The sequence below is a fragment of the Trachurus trachurus genome, assembly GCF_905171665.1.
Source record: "Trachurus trachurus genome assembly, chromosome: 6".
Lineage (NCBI taxonomy): Eukaryota > Metazoa > Chordata > Actinopteri > Carangiformes > Carangidae > Trachurus > Trachurus trachurus.
In genome coordinates, this window is record NC_139897.1 from 8,402,450 (window position 1) to 8,424,835 (window position 22,386).

At 41.4% G+C, this 22,386-nt stretch overlaps 1 protein-coding gene across 1 annotated transcript in view; it reads right to left on the bottom strand.

Moving 5' to 3' along the window:
• The window catches only part of nell2a (neural EGFL like 2a), a gene marked incomplete at both ends in the record, with an annotated part of 97,302 nt that overhangs the window by 16,677 nt on the left and 58,239 nt on the right, over positions 1 to 22,386 (bottom strand). Inside the window, 2 exons of the mRNA XM_083974115.1 lie at positions 11,883 to 11,978; positions 13,484 to 13,606. Of these exons, the coding sequence (XP_083830241.1) occupies positions 11,883 to 11,978; positions 13,484 to 13,606 (219 nt within the window). The remainder of the gene's footprint in view (positions 1 to 11,882; positions 11,979 to 13,483; positions 13,607 to 22,386) is intronic.

Consider the following 22,386-nt stretch of genomic DNA (forward strand, 5'->3'; position numbering starts at 1 on the left):
CTGCCACACGTACATTCACCCGTACGGTAATCTCATTCAGACTGGTTTCCAATTCCACTGGGGTCTACGTGATAACCCTGATATAGGCTTCAGGAGGAATTATTCAGAAACATCTCTGGATCTCAACTCAACCTTTTCCTCCTGTTCCCGAGTCACATGTGAGAACTGTATAAGTGGATTTCTTGAAATGAGCAGACTTTGTCATGTCAGATCACATTCACGGCGATCCCTGAGAACAGACCGCACAGCGTTTAGGTCGATGATAGCGTGCATACAGAGCAGTTATTGACATGTGCGCAACACAGCGATACGGCGAGACATGGATGGCGGATCGGTGCTCTTTTATGTACAGTAAAGTGTAATTGAGTGATTGTCGCTGCTCCTCAGTCTTCATTAAGAGAAGAGGGGAAACTCAAATAATCAATCAATCATCATGAAACCTGGGGCAAATTGAGTTACACACTAGGTTCCTGAAGATGAAACAGACACTGAAACACAAATCCATATCTGCAAGCACTTGAGTGGGAGAGTGGATGAGTAATCATGGAAAATTGGAAACAAACCTCGTGAACAACCGGTAGCTGTGAGTGCACACAGAATGCAATCACAGAATGAGTATTACACTATGTATTTTTAACCCCTCCCACCTCCCTCTCATTGAACCACTGATACAGTATTTGGGAGCTACATATTTATTTACTTAGATTATTTATGTATACTTAGACACAAAGCTGTCTTTTGCACATTTCTATGCTACATGTCTGTCTGTTAATCTGCGGTGTTTAAAGGAGACATATGATGCCCCCTTTCCACAAATTAAAATAGTTCCCAGGTGTCTTAAAGACATTTACTTGACACTGTTGGTCAAAATATTCCAAGGATCAAACATCACAGCTCTTTTCATCCACTCAAAACAGCCCTGTTCAGAACGGCTGGTTTCAGTGCCTGTCCCTTTAAATGCAAATGAACCACTGTTTGCCCCGCCCCTCCCCTATACCGGTCCCAGGTAGGGGTGGTATTATGCAAATTTGAGTCCTCGTTACATCACTGGAAGACAACTGAGGGAACAGCTTGTAAAAACACTGAACATTGGAGATTTTCTCTGTCAATTCTCACATTTTGGGGGCCGGGAGGCAAGACCAACACCCAAATATATGTTAAAGAGCCTTCAAAAAGTGATATTTCCATAATATGTCCCCTTTAAAGCTCTTGTATGTTGTATGTGCTGTGTAGTTTTGACTGTGAGTATTATATGTCTTTTTTTATGAGGCCAAAGATGAATTTCCACAACAGTGGACAATAAAGATTTTCAATTCAATTCGATTTTCAATTCAATCAATTACCTATAATTGTAAGATTCATCCAAGCTTGTGAAATCAAAAAATTGTCAGCTGCTCTCTCTGGTTAAAAGAAGTGAATTTGAGGATGATTGTTTTGAGAAATGCTTTTTTTAGCATCTAAATGGGAGGACGGATGCATCATCAGCCAGTGGGAGACTGAGACACAATGCAGCTTATTCTGGTAAAGGCTATACCCACTGTGACATCTGAAGCACTATTTTTATATCATCAATTACAAAATTAATAGAAAACGAGTCGCTCGTTGTGGCAAACCCACAGAGACACATCACCCAACGCTGCAGTTTTCCTCAGCTCTGTGAAGTATTTCAGTGTCCTTCAGCTCAATGGCTCGGGTTTTCTAGCCCACAATTTCTCTGTTTTGGTTCGCTCTCTTCGCTCTCTTCATTCTCTTATCAACCTCCTTTCCAACCACAGCAGACAGCTGTTCTCAGCGAGAAAGCTAATATTTATATCTGAGGAGGTGGTAGAAACACAGAGTTAGAGGAGTGGAACAAATGCACTTGCAATCACCAGAAACACAACAAATGAATGACAATATCACCCAGTGTCTCACAGATGTGTAAATATGCAACTTGTTGACTGTGCTAACTTAACAATCTCGCTCCAAGTGGCCACAACATCAGTTAGAAACAACATTTAGTAGCTAAAATGACTCCGGTTGATATTTGCTGTTAAGTTTTTAATGTGCTATATGGCTAATTTCTCAAACTGAAGATAGTTATTTGGTTGCTCATACGGCAAGCTGAGGTGCAACATTCGATAGGCTATGTATAATTCTTTATTTCAGACACATAGTCCTTATGACAATTAAGAAAATTAAAAGACAGAAAAAGAATGGGCAATTACGAGAAAGGGTCACGCCAACATGCATATGCCAGTGCATTTGAAGCCTGGATGTGAGCTGATTATGGCCATTATGATGATATTTTCAGACATATGTGCATCTCAATAAATTAGAATGTCATGGAGAAGTTTATTCACGTCAGTAATTCAATTCAAAAAGTGAAACTAATACATTATATGGATCCATTACACACAGAATGAAACATTTTATGTCTTTATTTATTTACTTTCTTTTAATTGTAATGATTATGTCTTACATTTAATGAAGACCTACAATTCAGTATCTCAAAAATGTGAACATTACAAAAGACCAATTAAAAAAAGCATTTTTAATATGGAAATGTTGGCCTTTTTAAACGTATGTCCATCTATATTCACTCTGCATTGACTTTTCCATGACATTCTAATTTATTCAGATGCACCTGTATGTGTGTGAGACCTTAGCTAGAAAGCTAATGCGGGTTGTCTTTATCTCTATTGTGTGCAGAAGGCTGCTACACCATAAATACATTAGAGTCAGTTGAGTTCCATCATGAAAACATCATCTTTCACTTTTGGGCACTGATGTCTCCTCAGAGTAGAGCAGAGAGGACGTGTTAGGAAAAAAACAGATCTGTAAGTTGCAGCAGTTTAAATTCCCCCAGCCTCTGAGGCAATGGAGCTGACCAGTGCCCAGCGCAGCTCACTGCACTGCAGCAGCTACAGCAGCAAAGCTATCCCTGGGAGATGTGTCATTTAGGTAGAAGCAGCAGGTTGCGCTCAGCTAAACGCCAGTCCCAGCCATTAGCGGGGCCTAATTAAGACACACTAATTATGGGTGATGGAGTGAGTGCTTTGTAAGGCCGTCTCTAAATAAATAATGAATACATAATCATTGTGCTTAAACAAGCCGCTTGAGCTTAAACAGTCACAGCCCCCCCCAGGCCTTGTGGGTAAATCGTGGAGCAAAGGAGGGAAGAGGAGGAGAGCTGCAGCGATGCATCATGGGAGCTGTCAAAGGGGTGAAAAAATTAATATGGTTTTAAATATTCACTACCTGTGCCTGAGTGTCGGGTGGGAGGTGCCCTGGGGGAGACTTCAACTGTGCTGAGGTTGTGAAGTTTTTTCCTCTTTTTTTTCTCGCCAACTTTTGTATAAGACACACTTGCTATTTAAGATTACACAAGAGCAAAGCATTAACAACTGATAGCAACTCTCCTGGACATTTTTAGTCCGACATGCACAGGCCTATAAAGCCCCTGTCCCTCTGTTAATCCTTATTTATTTCTGTTTGCTATTTATCCCCCTGGCTGTATGGCCCGGGCTGCCTGTTTACTGGTCTGTCTCTACTTTTATCTTTTTTTGTTTTGTTTTTTTTGTTTTTTTTTGTCTGCCCTCTGAGTTTTTTTGTCTGTCTTGTGTGTCTTTCTGTCTAAAACTGACAAGCTTCCTGGAGCTCGACATCAATGTAAATGAGGTCTGAGGGAACAAATTGTTTGTCTGGCCCCGTTCTGCTCTCTGTCCTAGTCAATATGCCAGCGTGACCTCAGGGCTTAACACTCCTCCTCTCACTGCCTTCAAAGTTTCTTCATGAACTCACTGGCCATCCACTTGTCTCCTCCAATCCTCCTCCTCCTCCTCTTCAATGCTATTTTTCCTCTTCCATTTTTATACCTCATTATAAATCACCACCTTTTAGCTTCCTTTTTTTCCCCATCCCATTTCTCCTGTCCTATCTCCTCGCATCTGCCGTTACCAACTAATTAAAAATCCTATTCTTTCTGCACTTCTCCCCTGTCTTTGTCCATATACTGCACATTCCTCCTGTCCCTTCTCCTTCATCTATCCCCATAACTTAGGAAAGGGTATAAAAACTTATTGAATATTTCATCGGGGAAACAAAGAATATTGAAGCTCTGATGAAAAAGGCGCCATTTCGTTCGCATAAACATAAACGTTCTCCTCCTTAGATCACGTCTCTTTTATGAGAGCATCAATTGGGAAGACAAAATGTGCTGGTAAATGATCTCGACTTGAGAAAATGAGAGTTTTGCCTACTGATAAAACATCAATTTACTGTGTAGGTGTAATGCACAAGGACTCCCCGGTGGCGCTCTTGAACATAACCCTCCAGCAGTGTGTAGGAGTCACAAATTTGAATTGCATCATTAACACCAAACAAAAAAAATCTTTCATTTCTCTCTACTTGTCCTTAAAGAACATTGTTGACGCTAAACTACCCCGTGTAAGAGTCTTCGCCGCTGATTAAAAATGCTTGACGGGACTTCGGACTGCGGATGAATTAAAAAGATGAAAGTGAGAGGTGTCCATCCACAACATCTGATCAAATCCTCTTCCCCCTCCAGCAGCCCACTGCATCCTTTGAGAAGCTACTGTAGCAAGGGGCCAGCCAAGGACAGCAGAGATGGCCATTAGATACAGAACCGACAGCATAGTGACAGAAAATTTTAACTAGTGGCCCGGCATCCTAATAAGCTTATAGGGGCTTGAAAGGAGAAGATAATGAGCTGAAAATAAAGGATACAATACAATGGCTACCTACCCATTCATCTCACAGGAACAGTTCAGCAATTCAGTCAATAAACATGCATCCGAGACCCAAACAGGAGAGAGGATGTTCACAGACGTTATGTCCAATTATTTTGTGCAAGGACTAAGAGCTGGTGAAAATGTTTTAACAGCCCCAGGCCCTGTTTCCTTGGAGCTTCTAAGAGTTAAGATGATACTAATGCCTGTGTTAGAATTCTTCTTAGTTACATGCAAAAAGTATTATCAGTAAAGACGCTGTTCAACTTCTGTCAGACAAAGCTGCAGCATTGTTCATTTGGCAGCGTATGGATTTGTTTAGTATATTTAACAGTTTAGTCTTTTATCAGTGTTTTATAGTGTGTTGCGCTGAGTGAGGCTATTTAGGTGCAAACACTGTATAAATAAACAACCCTATAGGCCACGACAGGGGAAGAGGTAATTACGTGGGATAAGAAGAATTTCTTGAACCTCCTTGTCAAGGAAACATTCATGAAATCGTTGCTGCTCTCTTATTCATCAGATATGCAGAAGCTTTCAAGATGAGGACGGCATTTTGATGGACAGAGTTGTTATACAATACAATAAAAACAACTCTACTCTTATTTTTCAGTGCAGCCTTGAAGGAGATGTTTTTTTTGCTCACATACTGTACTGTATGCCTAAGCCTATGCTTTCAATATTATATTAATCTTGCCTTGCTGAAGAGCCAATTTTCCTGATGTTGTGTTTTCCACTTTAAATTACCTCTTTCCTGTGCATTAGTTGCCTATGTTTTTCTTTTAGCTGACCATTCAATTTGAAGCAGTTTGGGTTTAAGTGCAATATGTAGCAGCTCATTTGTTTGAAGCACACATTCCCCCAGTAGAATTTATTATAAAAAATACTGCAGGCTGGAAGATCTGATTGTTGGCTTTAAAGCTTTGCTTTTGTCACCTACTCAATGATTATCTGTTTTCTCATGTGCAATTTCTGTTAGTTACTGTCTTAACATGAAATATGACACTGCCTCAAATATGTATCAGGTATTGGAGAGGACGCAAATCTATGCACCAGTCTGATACTGGCTGATTTATTAATTTCATTATTCAATTTTATAGCCTACACAGTTGATCTGTGCAGCCACTGGGAGCTAATGTGACTGTAGCTGACTGTTAGCAAAATGTCAGCAATGAGTTCAGCCGTGAAAAGGCAACACTTAGCAATGTGAGGCTTGAATTTTTTGAATTGGAATTGGAGTTGAATTGGAATTGCAAGTTATGATTGTATGACAGTGAAATTAGATAATGAAAGAAATATTATATGACATTTGTGGATTTGTTAATGATTTACGAAGGGTTTATCCTGATGCTTTTCAAATAACAATGACAGCAATCGTATTACATCCATACAGGGTTCGAAGTAAAAAAAACAAAAAAAAAAACAGAATTGCATTGGACCAATTATTCTTAAAGGGATAGTTCAACATTTTGGCAAATTGCCATAATCCCTATAGTTTCAGGAGTAGTTTTGTTACCTTTGCAAGCTATTTTTAGAACGGAGGAGCTGAGCCATGAGCTGCTCAGAGCTACGGTACGGAGGCTCATGGAATTTCTTGGTTTCCCTCATCAAACTCATCAAATACACAATCCGACAACTCCAAAATGCTCTCGTGGACAAGTTGTGATATTTACCACGCTATGAGATAATAACGGAACGTCACGAGACAGAGTTGTTTTCAAGGCAAATGCAGAGACTGCTTGCAGAAAAACTGCCTTCGACAGGAACACCCATCAGCTGTTTTGCATGAATTTACCTCAAAAACAACTCAGTCTGGTAACATTCCGTTCTAAAAACAGCTTGCACCGACAATTAAAGGTAACAAACCTACTCCTAAAACTATAGGGATTATGGCAATAGGCCAATTTGCCAAAATGTTGAAATATCCCTTTAAACGATACACAAGTTCCAGTACTGAAATCAGGAAAGGGAACAAATATCAGAGAGATTAACCAAAACCTATCGCTAAGACCAATTTAAGATGGAAACAAGGAAGCCAGGACATTGTTAGATGAGTAACTCTGCTCCTCTGCATATTGCAAATGTTGATGTTACGAGAAATAAATTATTCTGCAGCACAGACTGAAAATAAAACTAAACGGAGTCACAGCAGCTGCATTTTTATGTTCTCGTACTTCAGCAAGACACAGTGCAAGTTGGTTTTAGCACATCACACAGCATCAGTCGCAGGCCAGTGACCGATCACGACATAATGACCTCCTAATTCTTTCAAGTGCGCTTATTGGTACTGAATAACAGTCATTTAGTTTGAACTCCATACAGCGTCATGGCTATTATTGCACATTTTCTTCCTCAGTCTCTGCAAGCTCTGGAAGAAAATGGAGGTCTATGTTGATGAAAAATAAACTGAATATTACAACACTTGCCCATCTCTCACCCAGGCCATACAGTATATGGAATAACGCTAGCCCGGGGCTACGACATTGACTGTGCTGCATGTTCAGGACACACATTACATGGCTGGCCCTGCGTACATTTATATCCATGACTGAAGTGCATGTGCCCTGCCGCAGCTGTATCCTGCATAATTCATGATGTGTCAGAGTTCTCCACTAGCTGGTGTCTGTCTGTCAGCACGGCATGTCCCCTGTCCCTCCCCATCCATTCCCCCTGAATGGTAATGACAAGTAAGCAAGCACACACACACACACACAGAGCCACAAAAAGACCAAAATACCAACAGCCACAGACACACAGAGACGGTAAACGCATTAACACATTAACACGCATCCACGTACTTGTACAATTACACACAATCAGACACAAATATACACAAAATATTACATGTACGTACACCTCAGTACACGGAGAAACTTAAATGGGACGTCAAGTTGACAATCGGCAAACTGTTCCAGTCCTCTCATATGCAGACGTATACGTGTGTGTGCGTGTGTGTGTGTGTGCTCAGAGGTGCACGCGCATAAGCCGCGCTCGCCTTGAAGAGCTGCTGTTGGGTGTCTTATGACAGGCCGTCAGTCTGCCGCTGCAGCAGCAGAAGTGCTGGAGTCCCTTGGGAGGCCTCTAAAAGCTCACAGGGTTCTGGGGGTGGGGGAGCCCAGACTTAGTGAAAGCTTTTCCATGTTCATCCACCCAGCTCTGCTTCTCCTCCTCCTCCTCCTCCTGCAGCACCGACTCCAACCAGCCTCATTCCGCATCCAAATGCAGAGGAAACTCACTAACCCCAGCCCTCGAACCACTCATCTCTCCCCTTCCATTTCCCATTCCATCGCTGCATCTGTCATTTTTTTTTAACCAACATCTCTGTATCTTCCTTTCCACTTCATCTCCTCTCAACCCCCCCCCCCCCTTCTCTCTTCCCAGTCGTTATCTCTCTTTCCTCTCTCTCTTCGAATTTGGAAACTGTCACTCTTCCCATACATCTCCATCTTTTATTTCCCCAAGCCGCTGTGTCTCCCCTCCTTCCTTCCCCGTCCTTCCTGTCCTGCCCCACCTCCCCCATGCCAGAGCACCATGTCCAACACTACATTAACCTCTATACATCTTAGTGAGCTTCTCATGTAGACACCTCCCTCACTGGGAGCTCCTGTCACAGGGAGGAAACAGTGAGAAGGGCCTTCCCTTCGCACTGAGTGACTGGTGAAGTCTCTAAACAGTGTCAGAGGTTTTTGTCCTGTAGCGAGGGACCCTGACGGTGGTCCTGCACTAACAAAAACCACAAGGAGAAAAAAAACAAAGCATGCACACAAGGATGCTAGCTGTCACAGAGTTGACTGGGACGAGATGGAGAGGGATTGTGGGAGGAAGGAGAGAGAGAGAGACATGCACACAGTAACAACAGCTGTGGTGACAAACATCGTGTCGCCTGAGGCATGGGGAGCGTGCAGGATTTTTGGCGTGCATGTGAGCACTGGGTTGTGTTTGCATCCCCGAACCTCGAATTCTAATCAGACTGAATGAAAAAGCAAGAGAGCCTAAAAACAGACTGATCCCCAACCAGTCGTCCTCGGCTTCCCCTCGTAGTGTGATTAAGAAACAGACGACTGTATTTACGCTAACAATTGTATTTTCAGTCACATCCTTCACGTTCACTTAACCCAAACTAGAATAAAACAGACTTCCTCACTTTGATCTCATGGTCTCTATCCGTTGACATTGTTTTGGTTTCACTTCTTCAAATTCAAGATATCTGTCTCCACCTTAATACAATGGAGGTAGATGGATGGGATTTAAGCATTCTGGTAAATATGCGATGTGAAAACAGATGCCACTCTCACAACTGTCTGTTGAATATGAAGCTCTAACCAGGAGACACTAAGCTTCATTTAGCATAGGGAGTATAAGAGTGAAACGTCTGGCCTTGTTGAGTCAAACAGCCACCTCTGAATCGTAGAAATTAAAGGAGACATATTATGCCCATTGTCCACAAATTCAAATAGTTCCCAGGTGTCTTAAAGACATGTCTGTGACATGCTTTGGACAAAATACCCCAAGGATCAAACATCACAGAACTCAAAACAGCCCTGTTCAGAACGGATGGTTTCAGTGCCTGTCCCTTTAAATGCAAATGAGCCACTGGCCACCCTGTATGAGTTTTGTAAAAAAAACAAAACAAAAAAAAGACAAGTTTGTACTGATGTGGAGATGAGTAGTCACTTTAATTTGACTTCAAGCACTTAATTTCTTTGTAACATTTTGAAACAGATACCACTGGTACCAGTAGTCACAGGTAGGGGTGGTATTATGCAAATTCGAAAACTAATGACATTATTTGACACCTGAGGGAACAGCTCGTAAAACCACATGGATTTCAAACTCAGGAGTCTGCACATTACAGATTTTTTTTTGAGCAATTCTCACATTTGGGGGCTGGAAAGCATGTTAAAGAGCCTTCAAAAAGTGATATTCCCAATATGTCCCCACAACGCATCTTGTTTATTGAAATGACAGAAATGACTTTGGGCATCACATACAATATGTGATTCCCCTGTGTTTAATTGGAGTCTGGACAAATAAAAACAAGCCGATGCTAAAGGGCATTTCTGGCATGTACTTACTGGTACCACAGACCTCTTCATTTTTATTATCTGATGCTACGTTCATTACGGTTTGAGTAAAGGTGGATTGAGGGGGCTGTGAAAATTCTCATGTATGTAATTGGGGGTTGTACTTAATTCACTGCTCTGACACTGTGTCACTGATACTCTTTTTTAATCATGTAGCCATTATAAGACAGGACATGTGTATAGGATACTGGATGATCTGTTTTCATTAGTCTATAATCACCAGAAACTAAGAATCACTGTGTCACCGTAAGCTCTGAATGAGCCAGGTACAGTAATGGACAAACCTTCAGACAGGGCCTGTTGTGTTACTACGTCGTAAAGGGAGGGGTATTGAGTACCTCACAAATAGATACTGTACCACTAGATCCAATACACACTGCTCCTTTCTGTACCATAACAAACCAGAGCTCTTCGTCATTTTAGGGAATGCACTCCCTATTTTGAGCAGATATACGTATATTCACCATTTAAGAACAAAAACCTTCATGTAAGCTCGATATGATTGATGGGATGAAAATAGATGTCAGTGTGGGAAACCCCCCCCCCCCCCCCCCCCCAAAAAAAACAAAAACAAAAAAACAACTTTGTCTATTACAAAAAAATGTTTCCAACAAAACAAATGTATTTGTAGATCTCTGCTTTCGGGGTACAGAGCGATGAAAAGAATTACCCTGGACAAAACTTTGGGAGCAGAGCTATTGTGAGATTTCTCCTTTGATGGACTATTCTGAAACAGTTTTTTTTAAAAGAGATGTAGAACACCCACAAAGGAAAGCATTTTGGAAAAGGAAGACAGAAAGAAGAAGGCGGGATCTAAAACAGTATTGAAGGTAATGAAATGTGTGATTGCCTGGATCGTGGCATTACTAAGGGACCAGGTCCTCAGAAGCCTTTTTCTACTGCAAAATGGGGAGGAGGGATAAGTCATTATAGCTTAGGTGTGTTAACACTTTCTCTGTAGCTCTTTCTTACTCCTTCAAACACACGCACACACATGCACACACAAACACACACATTCACTCTCTCTCTCTCCTTCCTCAGCATCTCAGTGCAGTACCATGAGGAAATTCATTTACTTTAAGACAGGCAGTAAAAAGGACGCCTCGTAAAAAAAAAAGGTCCTTTATGTGCAATCAATACCGGGAGGCAGAGAGGCTCAGTTTGCTTCGCTCAAACACAAGCGCACACACTGAGAACTGTGATGACTTGACTTTCTATTAGCTCGGCAGCTTGTCTCCTGAAGGACACTCCACGGAGGGTTGAAGCAGGTTATGGCAAAGGGTGCTGCTGCTGAAATACAGTCTTTCTTGGTTGCCTTAAATCACCAGCACCGTAGGAGTAAACACACTGAGCTGGACCTGAAGTCTTATCATAATAATATGGTAGCTGATATATTCCCATGCATAAGAGCAAGTGGTAATATAGTCACTGCTATAAACACAAGCTGACTTAATACTTGGTTAAGCTCTCATGCCCTATCGGATATTGTGCATCAGGAGTTTGTGCAGTCGTAATTCGGATGTGGCATGGAGCCTGTGAGGAGGAATGCCACGCTGATTAATATGGGCTGTGATATGGGGTAATTCCCATACTGCTGCAACTGCAGTTCAAATCCTCCATCGGGCCATTGGAAGAGGTACAAGCTCATTATTCACCATGGAGCACAGGCCTACACAGTGTGACGCAGGCACGGACACACACTCGCACAGCCACAAACACAATCAAACGCTCACACAGCTAATACGGCAGAGTGCGAAGCTCTGAGAACGTCTCGGCATTTACAGATCAGCTGTTTCGGTGAGGTCAGAGCAAAGACAGCTCTACAAAGTGAGAATAATCACCGTCTTTTTTAAATCAAGAGCCCAGATGTGCCAGGATAACTAACAACTCTCCTCCTCTTTCCTATTTGTCCTTCTCCTGCTGGATCTGAAGAACGTAAAACAACCCCCTCACTTGACGTCACCTCATCTCGCTGCTTCTCGTCCCTTCTTAAACATTCAGTCAAAAGTGCTCCTTGAGCTATTTTTGCAGAGAGAAACGTAGGAGGGAGACTAAAATTAACTCTTACCTGTCTCGCATCTCTTCCCAGTAAATCCCTGCTGGCAAACACAGTTGTTTGGTGAGACGCACGTCCCCCCATTCTGGCACAATCCATCACACATAGCTAGAGGTAGACCAGAGGAGAAGAGCCATTTCTCACTGAGATTAACGAGCATTAACTATGTAATTAGACCAGCAGCAGCATATGTATTTGCATACAGAATAAGAGCTAATTTTGTGATGTGATTCATTACAGGACTCGCACAAAATTATTATGCGTGATTAATGTATCTTTCCTTGGTTAATTCAAAAATGTTCATTATCCATTGGCAGACTGTTAGTTAATGTGTCCCCAAAACACAGAGAAGTCACTGAGGTTGACAGACTGCAATGGAAGTAAATGTAAAAAGACAAAAAAGTCATTTTGCTCAGAACAGAGAATTGAAGCAAAACAGGCAATTATATCCTGACTTCTACTAGTCTCTGAAATGTCCTGTAATGCTAAACAACCCAGAATAACCCTAATGACTTCCCAATACCACCACAATGAGCTATCTGATTAATCGATTGGTCGACTGACAGAATAATAATTGGTACCTGTTGTAATAATTGATTAATCCTAAATCAATTTTAGTGGAATCATGAGAAGTACCAGCTTCTCACAGTTTCGTAGGCTCCTCATCTTATTCAATGGAAAACCGAATAATCTTTGGTAGAGGTTAGAGTAACTATTTGATGGCATCACCTTAGCCTTCATTAAACTTTCATGTGGGCTATTTTCTAATATTCTTTTAGATTTAGCGACTTATCTGGAAAATAATTAGAAGATTAATTGATAATGAAAATATGACTTTGTTCTCACAGCAGCAGTTAATTCAATTTTAGAGAGCTGCTCCCGAGCCACATGAGACACTGTAAAACTGTTTTCACAGGATTTGTTATAGCCCCTGTGACGAATAAACGTATCTTTATGTGAAAAACCGGTGCAGTCCCACTTTAAATAGATTTCTAATCAAGGGATTAATTACAAACAGAAAAGCAAACAGAGAGAAGCACCCATTAAACCGGGGCCACAGAAAGCTTTTCACTAGGTGCTGCCAAGAATACCAACACAATACAGTTTACATGGTGGTGATACATGTGAATATCCTTGAACTTTTAAGATTTTTTATTTTCTTCATTATATCATTCTATTTTTTATATAGATATCACTGGATTAGTGAGGTTAAATCTTTACTTTGTGTGACTTGTTCATTTCTTATTTAACAGAGCAAACTGTTTCTTATATATAAGAGAGGATGTTCTGTTGGTGTTTACCACAAAACGTCAATACGGAACAACTTCTCTCATGAATAACAACTGCAAAATCTTCTGGGCGAATGATTTAAATTACTTGAAGGAGGAAGGGGTTCATGTAATTTAAAGAAAGAAAATGTCTTCTTCTTGTCAGATTTTATTCGTACATCTACAAAAAAAATTCTCTGTGTGCCATGTAGCCTAATGTAAGGGGATAGTTTATATCTGACAAATGTTTCACCACTGTAAATGTTATTTGTGGTGTGTTAAAAGTCCAAATGGGCTGTGCACGTGACACAATAAACAGCAGCATAATAAAAAAGTCATGCTCACCTTTGCAGACTGTTCCATTACCGGTGTAGCCAGGCTTACAGGAGCAGCTGTGTCCTCCAACCATGTTGAAGCACAAGGCATTCTCGTCGCAGTTGTGGAGTCCACTGAGGCACTCATCATGCTCTGCAGGAGGTAAAGCAAGTTTCATTCACTTGTAAAGGGCCTTTCAAACAACACCGTACAATATACAAACAGAGGAGAAAGCAATTTTAAAGTGAGGCAAACATTACAAAACAAAGTGCATCTTAAACAAACAAGATATTTTAAACTACTATACTGACTGTGTGTATATAGTATATATAAAGAAGAGTTAAACAACACTGTACAATATAAAAACAGAGGAGAAAGCAATCTATACCTATATATAAACAGCTAAACTGTAAAAACTTGGCCATAGGTTGTGGGACAATCAGAAGACCTGAGCCATCTCTGGTCTCATTTGAGCCATGTGGACACACTATCTATGTACTGTAAGCTTAGTAGGTGAGTAGAAGATCCCTAAAATCAATTCTAAAGTTAATGAGCTGCCATTGTAGAGACGGAAAGGAGAGGGACCAAGGATAGAGCCCTGAGGCACACCTCAAGTCAGTAGAGCCGATAATCATCAGTATCTACAGAAAGACTCCTATCTGATGAATATAGAATAGAATAGAGGGGTCAATGGTGTTAAAGCAAGACAACAACACAAGACAACACAGCACGCATGCATTTAAAGGAGCTCTTTAGTCATACTGTATATGTGAAAAATATCTTTAAATAGACAAGTGAAACAAAAGCAACAGTTCACACATCAGATATGCTAATGGGCATACTGTCAAAAAATAACACTTGATTAGAGAAAGCTGAATGTTTGTTTTCCTGGTAAATATGAGGAATGATCACTGCCAGCTGGTAGTTTGTTTAACTATGCTGAAATAAGATTTCAAACTCAGTCTGGGATTAAATGACTTGATCGTTACACAGCTGGGAATCTAGTAATAAGACATCAGTGACACACAGCCAACTGGAGGACAAGCCATTTCTATATCTCCCATCATGATCTGACATTGTCTTCAGTGTTTTGCTGTTATTTGTTCTTTGCTCTGCCTGGCGTGAGGCTGTAACAGTCTCACTGATGAATTTAGGCTTTTTAATAGATGAAAATAAACTCATTTATTCATTACTGAGGCGACATCTTGTGTTGCACTTTGCATCTATTAACCCTCGGCCTTTAGTTTGACTGTTGTAAATTGGCACAAATGCCCATTAAATACCAAAAGAGAAATTTTCTGTAAGTTTTGCACAGGCACTAACAAAATGGTCCTTTAGAGCCAGGACTCCCAAGCTCTCATCGCTGCTGCTGTGGAGTTAGTGATATGGTGAGTTATGAATCACTACAAGCTTGACTAATGGCCACAGCCCATGACGGCGCACTGTGTCCAACTGGCAAACAAATCTCTTCCCCTCTGTGTGGAGAATCTGGGGATAGGATGCAGACTGAGGAGCCCACAATACAATGCAATAACAGCTCAGAGGACACACTGCTACATAATAATACAGCCACGACACCACATGGACAAATAATACAAACTTTGTTAAGTTTTAACAGCTGTTGTGTGAGAAAAATAGAGGGAAAAGTGTGACAATGTTTTCACACTTACATAGTAAAATCAATATTTACTGCCAGAGAAACATCAGGTACTTAAGAAAATGATAATATTACATTTGTAGTGCACATATGCAGGGAAATTTAAGACATATTACTAATCCAGCTACTATGAACAATGCAAGGCCCTGCAGATATGTTAAAGGAATAATTCAACATTTTGGCAAATTGGCCCATTGCCATAATCCCTGTAGTGTTAGGAGTAGGTTCGTAACCTTTATTTGTCGGTGCAAGCTATTTTTGGAACGGCGGAGCAGAGCCGTGAGCTGCTCAGACCTACGCTATGGAAGCTAATGAAATTTCTTGGTTTCCCTCATCAAACTTATCAAATACACAATCCAAATTGTGACCTGCACATTCACCACGCTATGAGATAATAACAGAACGTTGCGAGACAGAGTTGTTTTCTAGGTAAATTCAGAGACTCTGTCTCGTAATGTTCTGTTATTATCTCATAGCGTGGTGAATGTCTCCGGCTCTGCTCCACCGTTCTAAAAATAGCTAAAAAACCTATTCCTAAAACTATAGGGATTATGGCAATGGGCCAATTTGCCCAAATGTTGAACTATCCCTTTAATAAAAAATAAAATCAAAGGTAGAGAGTGTGAGACAAGGTAAGATGTCAGTGTCCCTGACACTGTTGTATGTATATGAGCCATATGATGGAGACCACTTTAAGTATATTAGTACATGTTTAAAATGTCTACTTGTCATTATACAGCCCACATCTTGTGTTACCTTCATAAGACATAAATATAATAGCTTGAATTTCATCATTTCATCCTTGATCAGTTTTTCTTCACTGAGAGAAACCAGCTCATAAATAAGCCTCTTTGGAAATTAAATGCTGTTAATGAGCCAATTTGAAGCTGCAGAGAAATTTCCTTATTTTTATGTTAAAATCGCACCCAGTGTTTCTACCTCATATTTTAGTGAAGGAGAAATGGCGAGTTCATGTGGTTTTTGATCTGTCTGGACACTGCTGGATCTCACTTTACTGACATAACACTGTTTACCTCTCATCTCAATCAGCAGCTTCTAGTCTGAACCTCTTTTTGAGGTGGCCCTGTTTTTAGTCCAGCTTTACTACTGTTTACTACTGTTGCATATCTCGATAACGATTAACCTCCTTAACCATCAGACTGTGTTGACTTATCAAACCCTTTGGGCCTTTTCCTCCGGGGCCTCCACCATGTTTGTTTACACAGAGAGATGTTTCTTACGGGTTTCTTCTGAAGCCCCGCTGCAAACAAGCAACTCCAACTGCAAAGGCTATGGGAAACATCTGATGCCGGTTTTTTAAGACTTGAACTCAACTTTTTAAAGAATTACCTCTCCCTTGCGGTGCGAACAGGCACTTTAATGCACGCCCTTCATCTGCCCCTGAAAACAAAGGCAGATCTTTATCCCTCCGAGACGCACAAAAGAAGAATACTTATCGCACTTTCAAAATCGAATTTCTAGCGATCCACATAAATATTGCTTTCTGATAAGCGCTTGCTTATTGAAAACTGCATCAGCTGCAGTGCAGGAAAACTTTCTGGACTTGTTTTAACCTTCTGTAGTTTCAAAGCTCGGCATCCAGTCATGCTACAAAAAGATGCAAAAAACAGAAACCAATAAAGGACGGTCCATCCTTCGGCTGGAGAGCTGTCTGTGTTTCAAAAACATTTAATTTAGCCAGACAGTTTTTTATTTTTTATTGTTAGTATTACCACATAATTCAAGTGCAGCCAAAACTTCTAGAGGCTCCAGGAAAGGTTGAGACAAAGACAAAGACTTCAGTGCTAATCTGGGAGCAACAGTTTGGGAATTTCTGGGCCTCACTGGTGGGGAATGGAAATATATTCATTTTTTCTTCGCTCTTCAGGCATTAGTCAGCTCTCTGAAGCCTTCCTCGCCGATGGAGATACAATATTTTTATGTAGTGCCTACTCATCAGCTATTTTTCCCACAACATGGAGCTTTTTAAATGCATGCAGTTATGAAAGACAGGGAGATGTGAGGACAGAGAGATGGCACCTGAAGAGTGAGAGGATCAGAAACCTGAATGCTTGTTGCAGGAGACCTGAGCCGCAACATCCATTTTCCTGCCATCATCCAATCCATTATATCTCCTGAACAGACCGTAGGCTCATCCAAATTGAAAGTGACATTGTGATGAGCTCCTCCACCAGGAGTATGATGTATGTGCATGTGTGTGTGTGAGATGGGTTGAAGGGCACTTTAGGAGGGCTCGCTACTCTGCTCTTTTATTGCTGCTGCATCACACACACACACACACGCGCGTGCACACACACCTGCTGTTAGGCAGAATTAAAGTCCGCTCATAGGCATATAAAAACAGTAAAAAGGAACACAGGAGAGAGGAAAGAGAATACAGTGCGTTTTATTTATTTATTTTTTTTCACTTTGTTTTTTCACCCAAGGTCACATCTGCCAGCCGTCAGTCTGAACAGACAGGACAGCGAAGCCACCAGGTGCTGTGTGTGTGTGTGTGTGTGTGTGTGTGTGTGTGTGTGTGTGTGTGTGTGTGTGTGTGTGTGTGGTGCGTCTGCATGTGTGTGTGTGTGTGCAAAACACAGTGTGTATTGTTGCCATGACCTTTGAGTTTAGCACTGGTTAGTTGTCATTTGGGTTATTTAGGAATGTAGACTTCCTACACTCCTGCACTTAGTGTAAAAGACTCTAAATTGAATCACTCAGTCTCAGTCTCACTCAACTAAAATCTAAAACGTTGCGTGTTGTGTGTGTATGTGTGTGCGTGCATGTGTGTGTTAGCATGAGCGAGGTATTTCCTGGCTGACTGCTGCGGCTCAGCCTGCAGACAGATAAGCAATCAATTATGTACAGCCTGTCACCAGGGATCTCTCTGGAGCTGTCCGTCTCCTCTCCCGCTTTGACTCCCTCCACCTTCTGCCAAAACAACACCGGCATCAGCAAAGTCTGACCTCAGACTAACTGTCCTCAAAAAACCGTAACCACGACAACTCCTTCACAGTAACAGGCCTTTGAGAGGATCTTATGGTAATGTACCTATATCAGGGTTCCTACACATTTTACATTGACAAGTATATACATTGTTGTATATACTTTCGTACATTACATTTTATTTGCTATTTTGCTATCTATCTATCTATCTATCTATCTATCTATCTATCTATCTATCTATCTATCTATCTATCTATCTATCTATCTATCTATCTATCTATCTATCTATCTATCTATCTATCTATCTATCTATCCATCCACACTTTTTCCAGACCCTAATTACCAGACTTTTCTGAAAAAAAAAAAAAAAAAAAAAAAATCATTTGTAACATTTGAGTAATTAGATGTATATCATGAAAAAAAAAATGCAATTAATCTTTTGTTTTCATTATTCTGAATGTGTGTGCCATTATGTCACCAAATAATTTCCAGGAGAATGCAGTTTGGTACAATAGCGCATACAAAATTATATTCCCAAATAACTTCAGATCAGACCAAACCCAGATAAGTATTAAGATAAATATATTTCTATATAATAGTTTCCATTTTTCAGACCTGGAAAAGTACAAAATCAAATTCCACTCTATTCCATACTTGTGTAGGAACCCTGCTATATAAGGTGAAACACAAATCCTCCAGAATGATAAAACAGGATGTAAAATGTAAAACCACTGACGATCAAATAGTAGCACATTATATACATGAAATTCTGATTATTTGTTTTCTTCTGCTTAGTTAAATCCAGTGTGACTCGTTTCATTATACTTTAAAATCTGCTTTAAACTGTTGATACATTTTCTCAAGGCACCAAAAGCTGATTATTAACACATTAAATTGGATTTATCCAGTTTATATAACAAGCTAAACTACTGCTTGAAAGAACAGCAGCCTTGAAGCATCTAGACTGACTTTTTACTGTGGGAGCCAAAAGTTGCATCGCAGAGCTTCACAAATACACAGCAGCACCGTTCGTTCATTTTCACATCAACAGAAGTAAAAAAGTTTAAGTCCAAGTTGCAGAGTTCAAGCAGAATTCTTGGATATCATGAAAAAAGAGGCAAAAGCTGAGGTTAGAGCCCAAACACCCCCACATGTACCAGACCCTTTGAGCCATCAATGGAAGTCATCTTTTCTGATCTCCGTTGTTGACAAACCCCCTGCTCCACCTCTGGCCTCTGTCCATCTCTGCTTCCCCCCGTCCGTCCAGCCCTCCTTCCGCTCCTCGGCCTCAGGGGTCCGGGTCTGGTTATCACAGGATTAGGACGAAGGACACACACCCCGCGCACACACCTCGGGCACAAGCACGGGCGTACACCAAAGACACACACACACACACACCTCAGGACAGCCTTCTTTAATAACATTCAAAGGGAGAGCACAACCAATCCGCTACCTTTCATGGATTAGCTGCTAATCTCACAGAGCGAGGAGCACCTCGGGCACTTTGGGGAAAAGACGGAGAGTAGAGGGGATGAAAAGAGGAGGATTCTTGACCTTCAAGATCAAGGTAAAATACTAGTCAAAGAAAGGGGCAAAAGAAAGTTGTGGGGGTTGGGAGGGGGGGGGGGCGGTTGTTTCTTTTGCTAAAGGCTCCACTGGATACGGAGCCTGAGTTGTGTCGGGACATTCGCTCGTACATATTTCATTTAAACAAGTACACGGCGTCTACATGTTCCAGTCTACCACCAGCTGGGATGTGAACCCGCAACCTCACTCTCTGCACGCGTGGGAGGGGGGGGAGGAGGGGGGGGCTCCATGCAAAAACAGCCGACTTCTGTCTGAGCTAGCTGACCCCCTGACAAGCTGAGCAGAAATATAACCAGGGCTCCATGCTGTTTCACCCAGACTTAAATCTGCAGATCAGTCCTTTAATCCACTATTCTGCACATAAACACTGAGCCATGAAATGAACTACAGTCAACTTAATCCTCTTTACCAGGCAGGCCGCTTCACATAAACCACAGTAATACATGTGGAAATATGGCTATCAATACCGGACAGTGCTCCTGCTGAGTTTGCTATTTTGTTAATTGGTGGAAGCCATTGAGGATAATAAAGACACTCGTATATCATGCAAATGTAGGATGTCAATAGGCAGTGAAAGGCGGGGAGGGGGTTTAATGTTTCCTTCCACTGCTGTAATATTTCTTCTGTGGCCAACTTGGAGGGATCAGCACTCCCAGTGGACTCCTTTCAAACACAAGCAGATGTTCAATCGCTATTAATAAGCAACAGATTCCTGCAGCTAGCAGGTTAGCATCCTCCCATTTTTATTGTCAATTACTGCCACAGAGGTGACACTAAGCAATATGGAAAAAGGAAGAGGCACCCACTTGTGTACAGTACTCCAGCATTAATTATATTTAGCATTCAAGGTACTCTGAGTGTTATTGTTAAAGGCTGACACCTAATTTGGGCCATAATTCATCTATCTCTCAGATTGGGCTAAGAGCTGAGATGTTCCCACCGAGGAGTCCGCAGGTACCGAGTTCTGTCAGAGCCGATAGTCCAGCAACTCAGTGGAAAGATTACAACAGTAATTTGACTGAAGCAGGGAAAAAGTCATTACATCAAGCCTCTGCATAAGCCTCGGTTTAATCACACAAATTGACTTTTATAAGGAGAAGCATAGCTGTGTATTCCACTACACTGACTTGAAGGCATTTTAATAGGAAGCTACATAAAATATAGCGACACAGTTTAATCCACTGGGTGTTGGGGGGTGGGGGTATTAATCTTCATTGTGAATCTAGGGAATGAGCACACAGTGGAAGAAAGACAAATGAGTAAAACAATAAAACTGGCCCCGCAGCTCAGAAGATTAGAGGAAACACAGTGAGTGAAATCACATAAGGTGCAGTGGCTGTCTGAAGACAATATGGAAAAAGGACTTAGTAAGCAGTGAGGTTTCTGTCTGTGTATAAATCACACCGGCACAAGAAAAAGAGATGAATGTGCATTTGTTACTCCACTTAAACCACTGTTCCTCAATCTCTATTCTATACTTGATGTGGATTTCGGAGAGGCCTGTTCATAATCAGATACAAAGTCACAAATCCTTAACTTTGCTCTATTATTTCCTGATTTCCATTGACGAATGAAAAGAGACGCTCGGCAGGGGGGGGCGGGGGAGCAGGAAATGGGAGTTTTCAAGCAGGTGCTCATCGTGTTGTCAAGTCTCACGGCTTTAATTCAAACAGCAATGGCACCGCAGGAAGGCTGCGGGCCTCAGCCGCGCGGCGTATGGCGCAGGCAGCAGCAGCAGCAGCAGCGCCAGCCCCTTCACTCCGCCACCAGCTGAGTCAGTTTGCATTGGTGCAAATTGCTTTTTTTAATTACAGACACGGAGGAAAATGCAGCACGCCGCCACCGCCACCGCCGCCTCTTTCGGAGATGATTCACACACAGAGCTACTTAGCATCATGTCTCACAAGCTGCAAACAACTCATGAGGGGTGAGGCAGGATCCGCTGCTCGTCGCCGTGGAGTGACACTGTGTTCTTCTAAACGGACAGGGACATTTCATTACAGCAGGATTACTGACTCACATTTCACTTATGTCTTTTATTCTCTATGTTTGGTTCTGAATCTGGCAGACAGCCATGACGTTCAATAGACACACAGGTGGGCCTGGTGCTGAAGCCTTTCTGTGTCTCTGCAGCAGCCTTGATCCCTGACATTAAAATGCATCTAAAGCACAAACTTTAGTTTTCGTCCTATAAACACTGAGATTTAATTTTACACTAAAGTTACAGTCTGACTTTGATTCGCTCCCATTAAGTTTCTGTGTAGATTTTTTTGCTTACTTAGGTCTAATATTCGGAAAAGAAAATTCCATCAGTTTCTGTCAATAGACATCAAGACATAAATCAAATCAAAACCAATATCTCTGTTCTGTTACAGATTCCCCTGAGCTTTGACTGTGAGAAGACCGAGATCCCCGACACACTGCAGTGGCTCAACAGGTACAGTTCACGTCTATATGGATGCGATCAGATAAAGTTCTGAGGACTGAAGCATAAATGAAGTGAGGATGAGGGATCGACAGAGATTTCTTGGTTCTTTCACAGTCAAGTTTTTGATCCAACGTGTCATGAGACTTTTGAGGAGAGCAACAACTTAAAAAAAAATTAAAAAAAATTGATTCCTCCGCCACAAGTGTCCTTTCTTCTGTTAATAAATTTGAAAGAAGAGCAGTTCAATATGGGATGGTGATTGCTAAAAAGCTGATTTTACGAGTGTGGAAAACGGACTCTGTGCCTACTTAT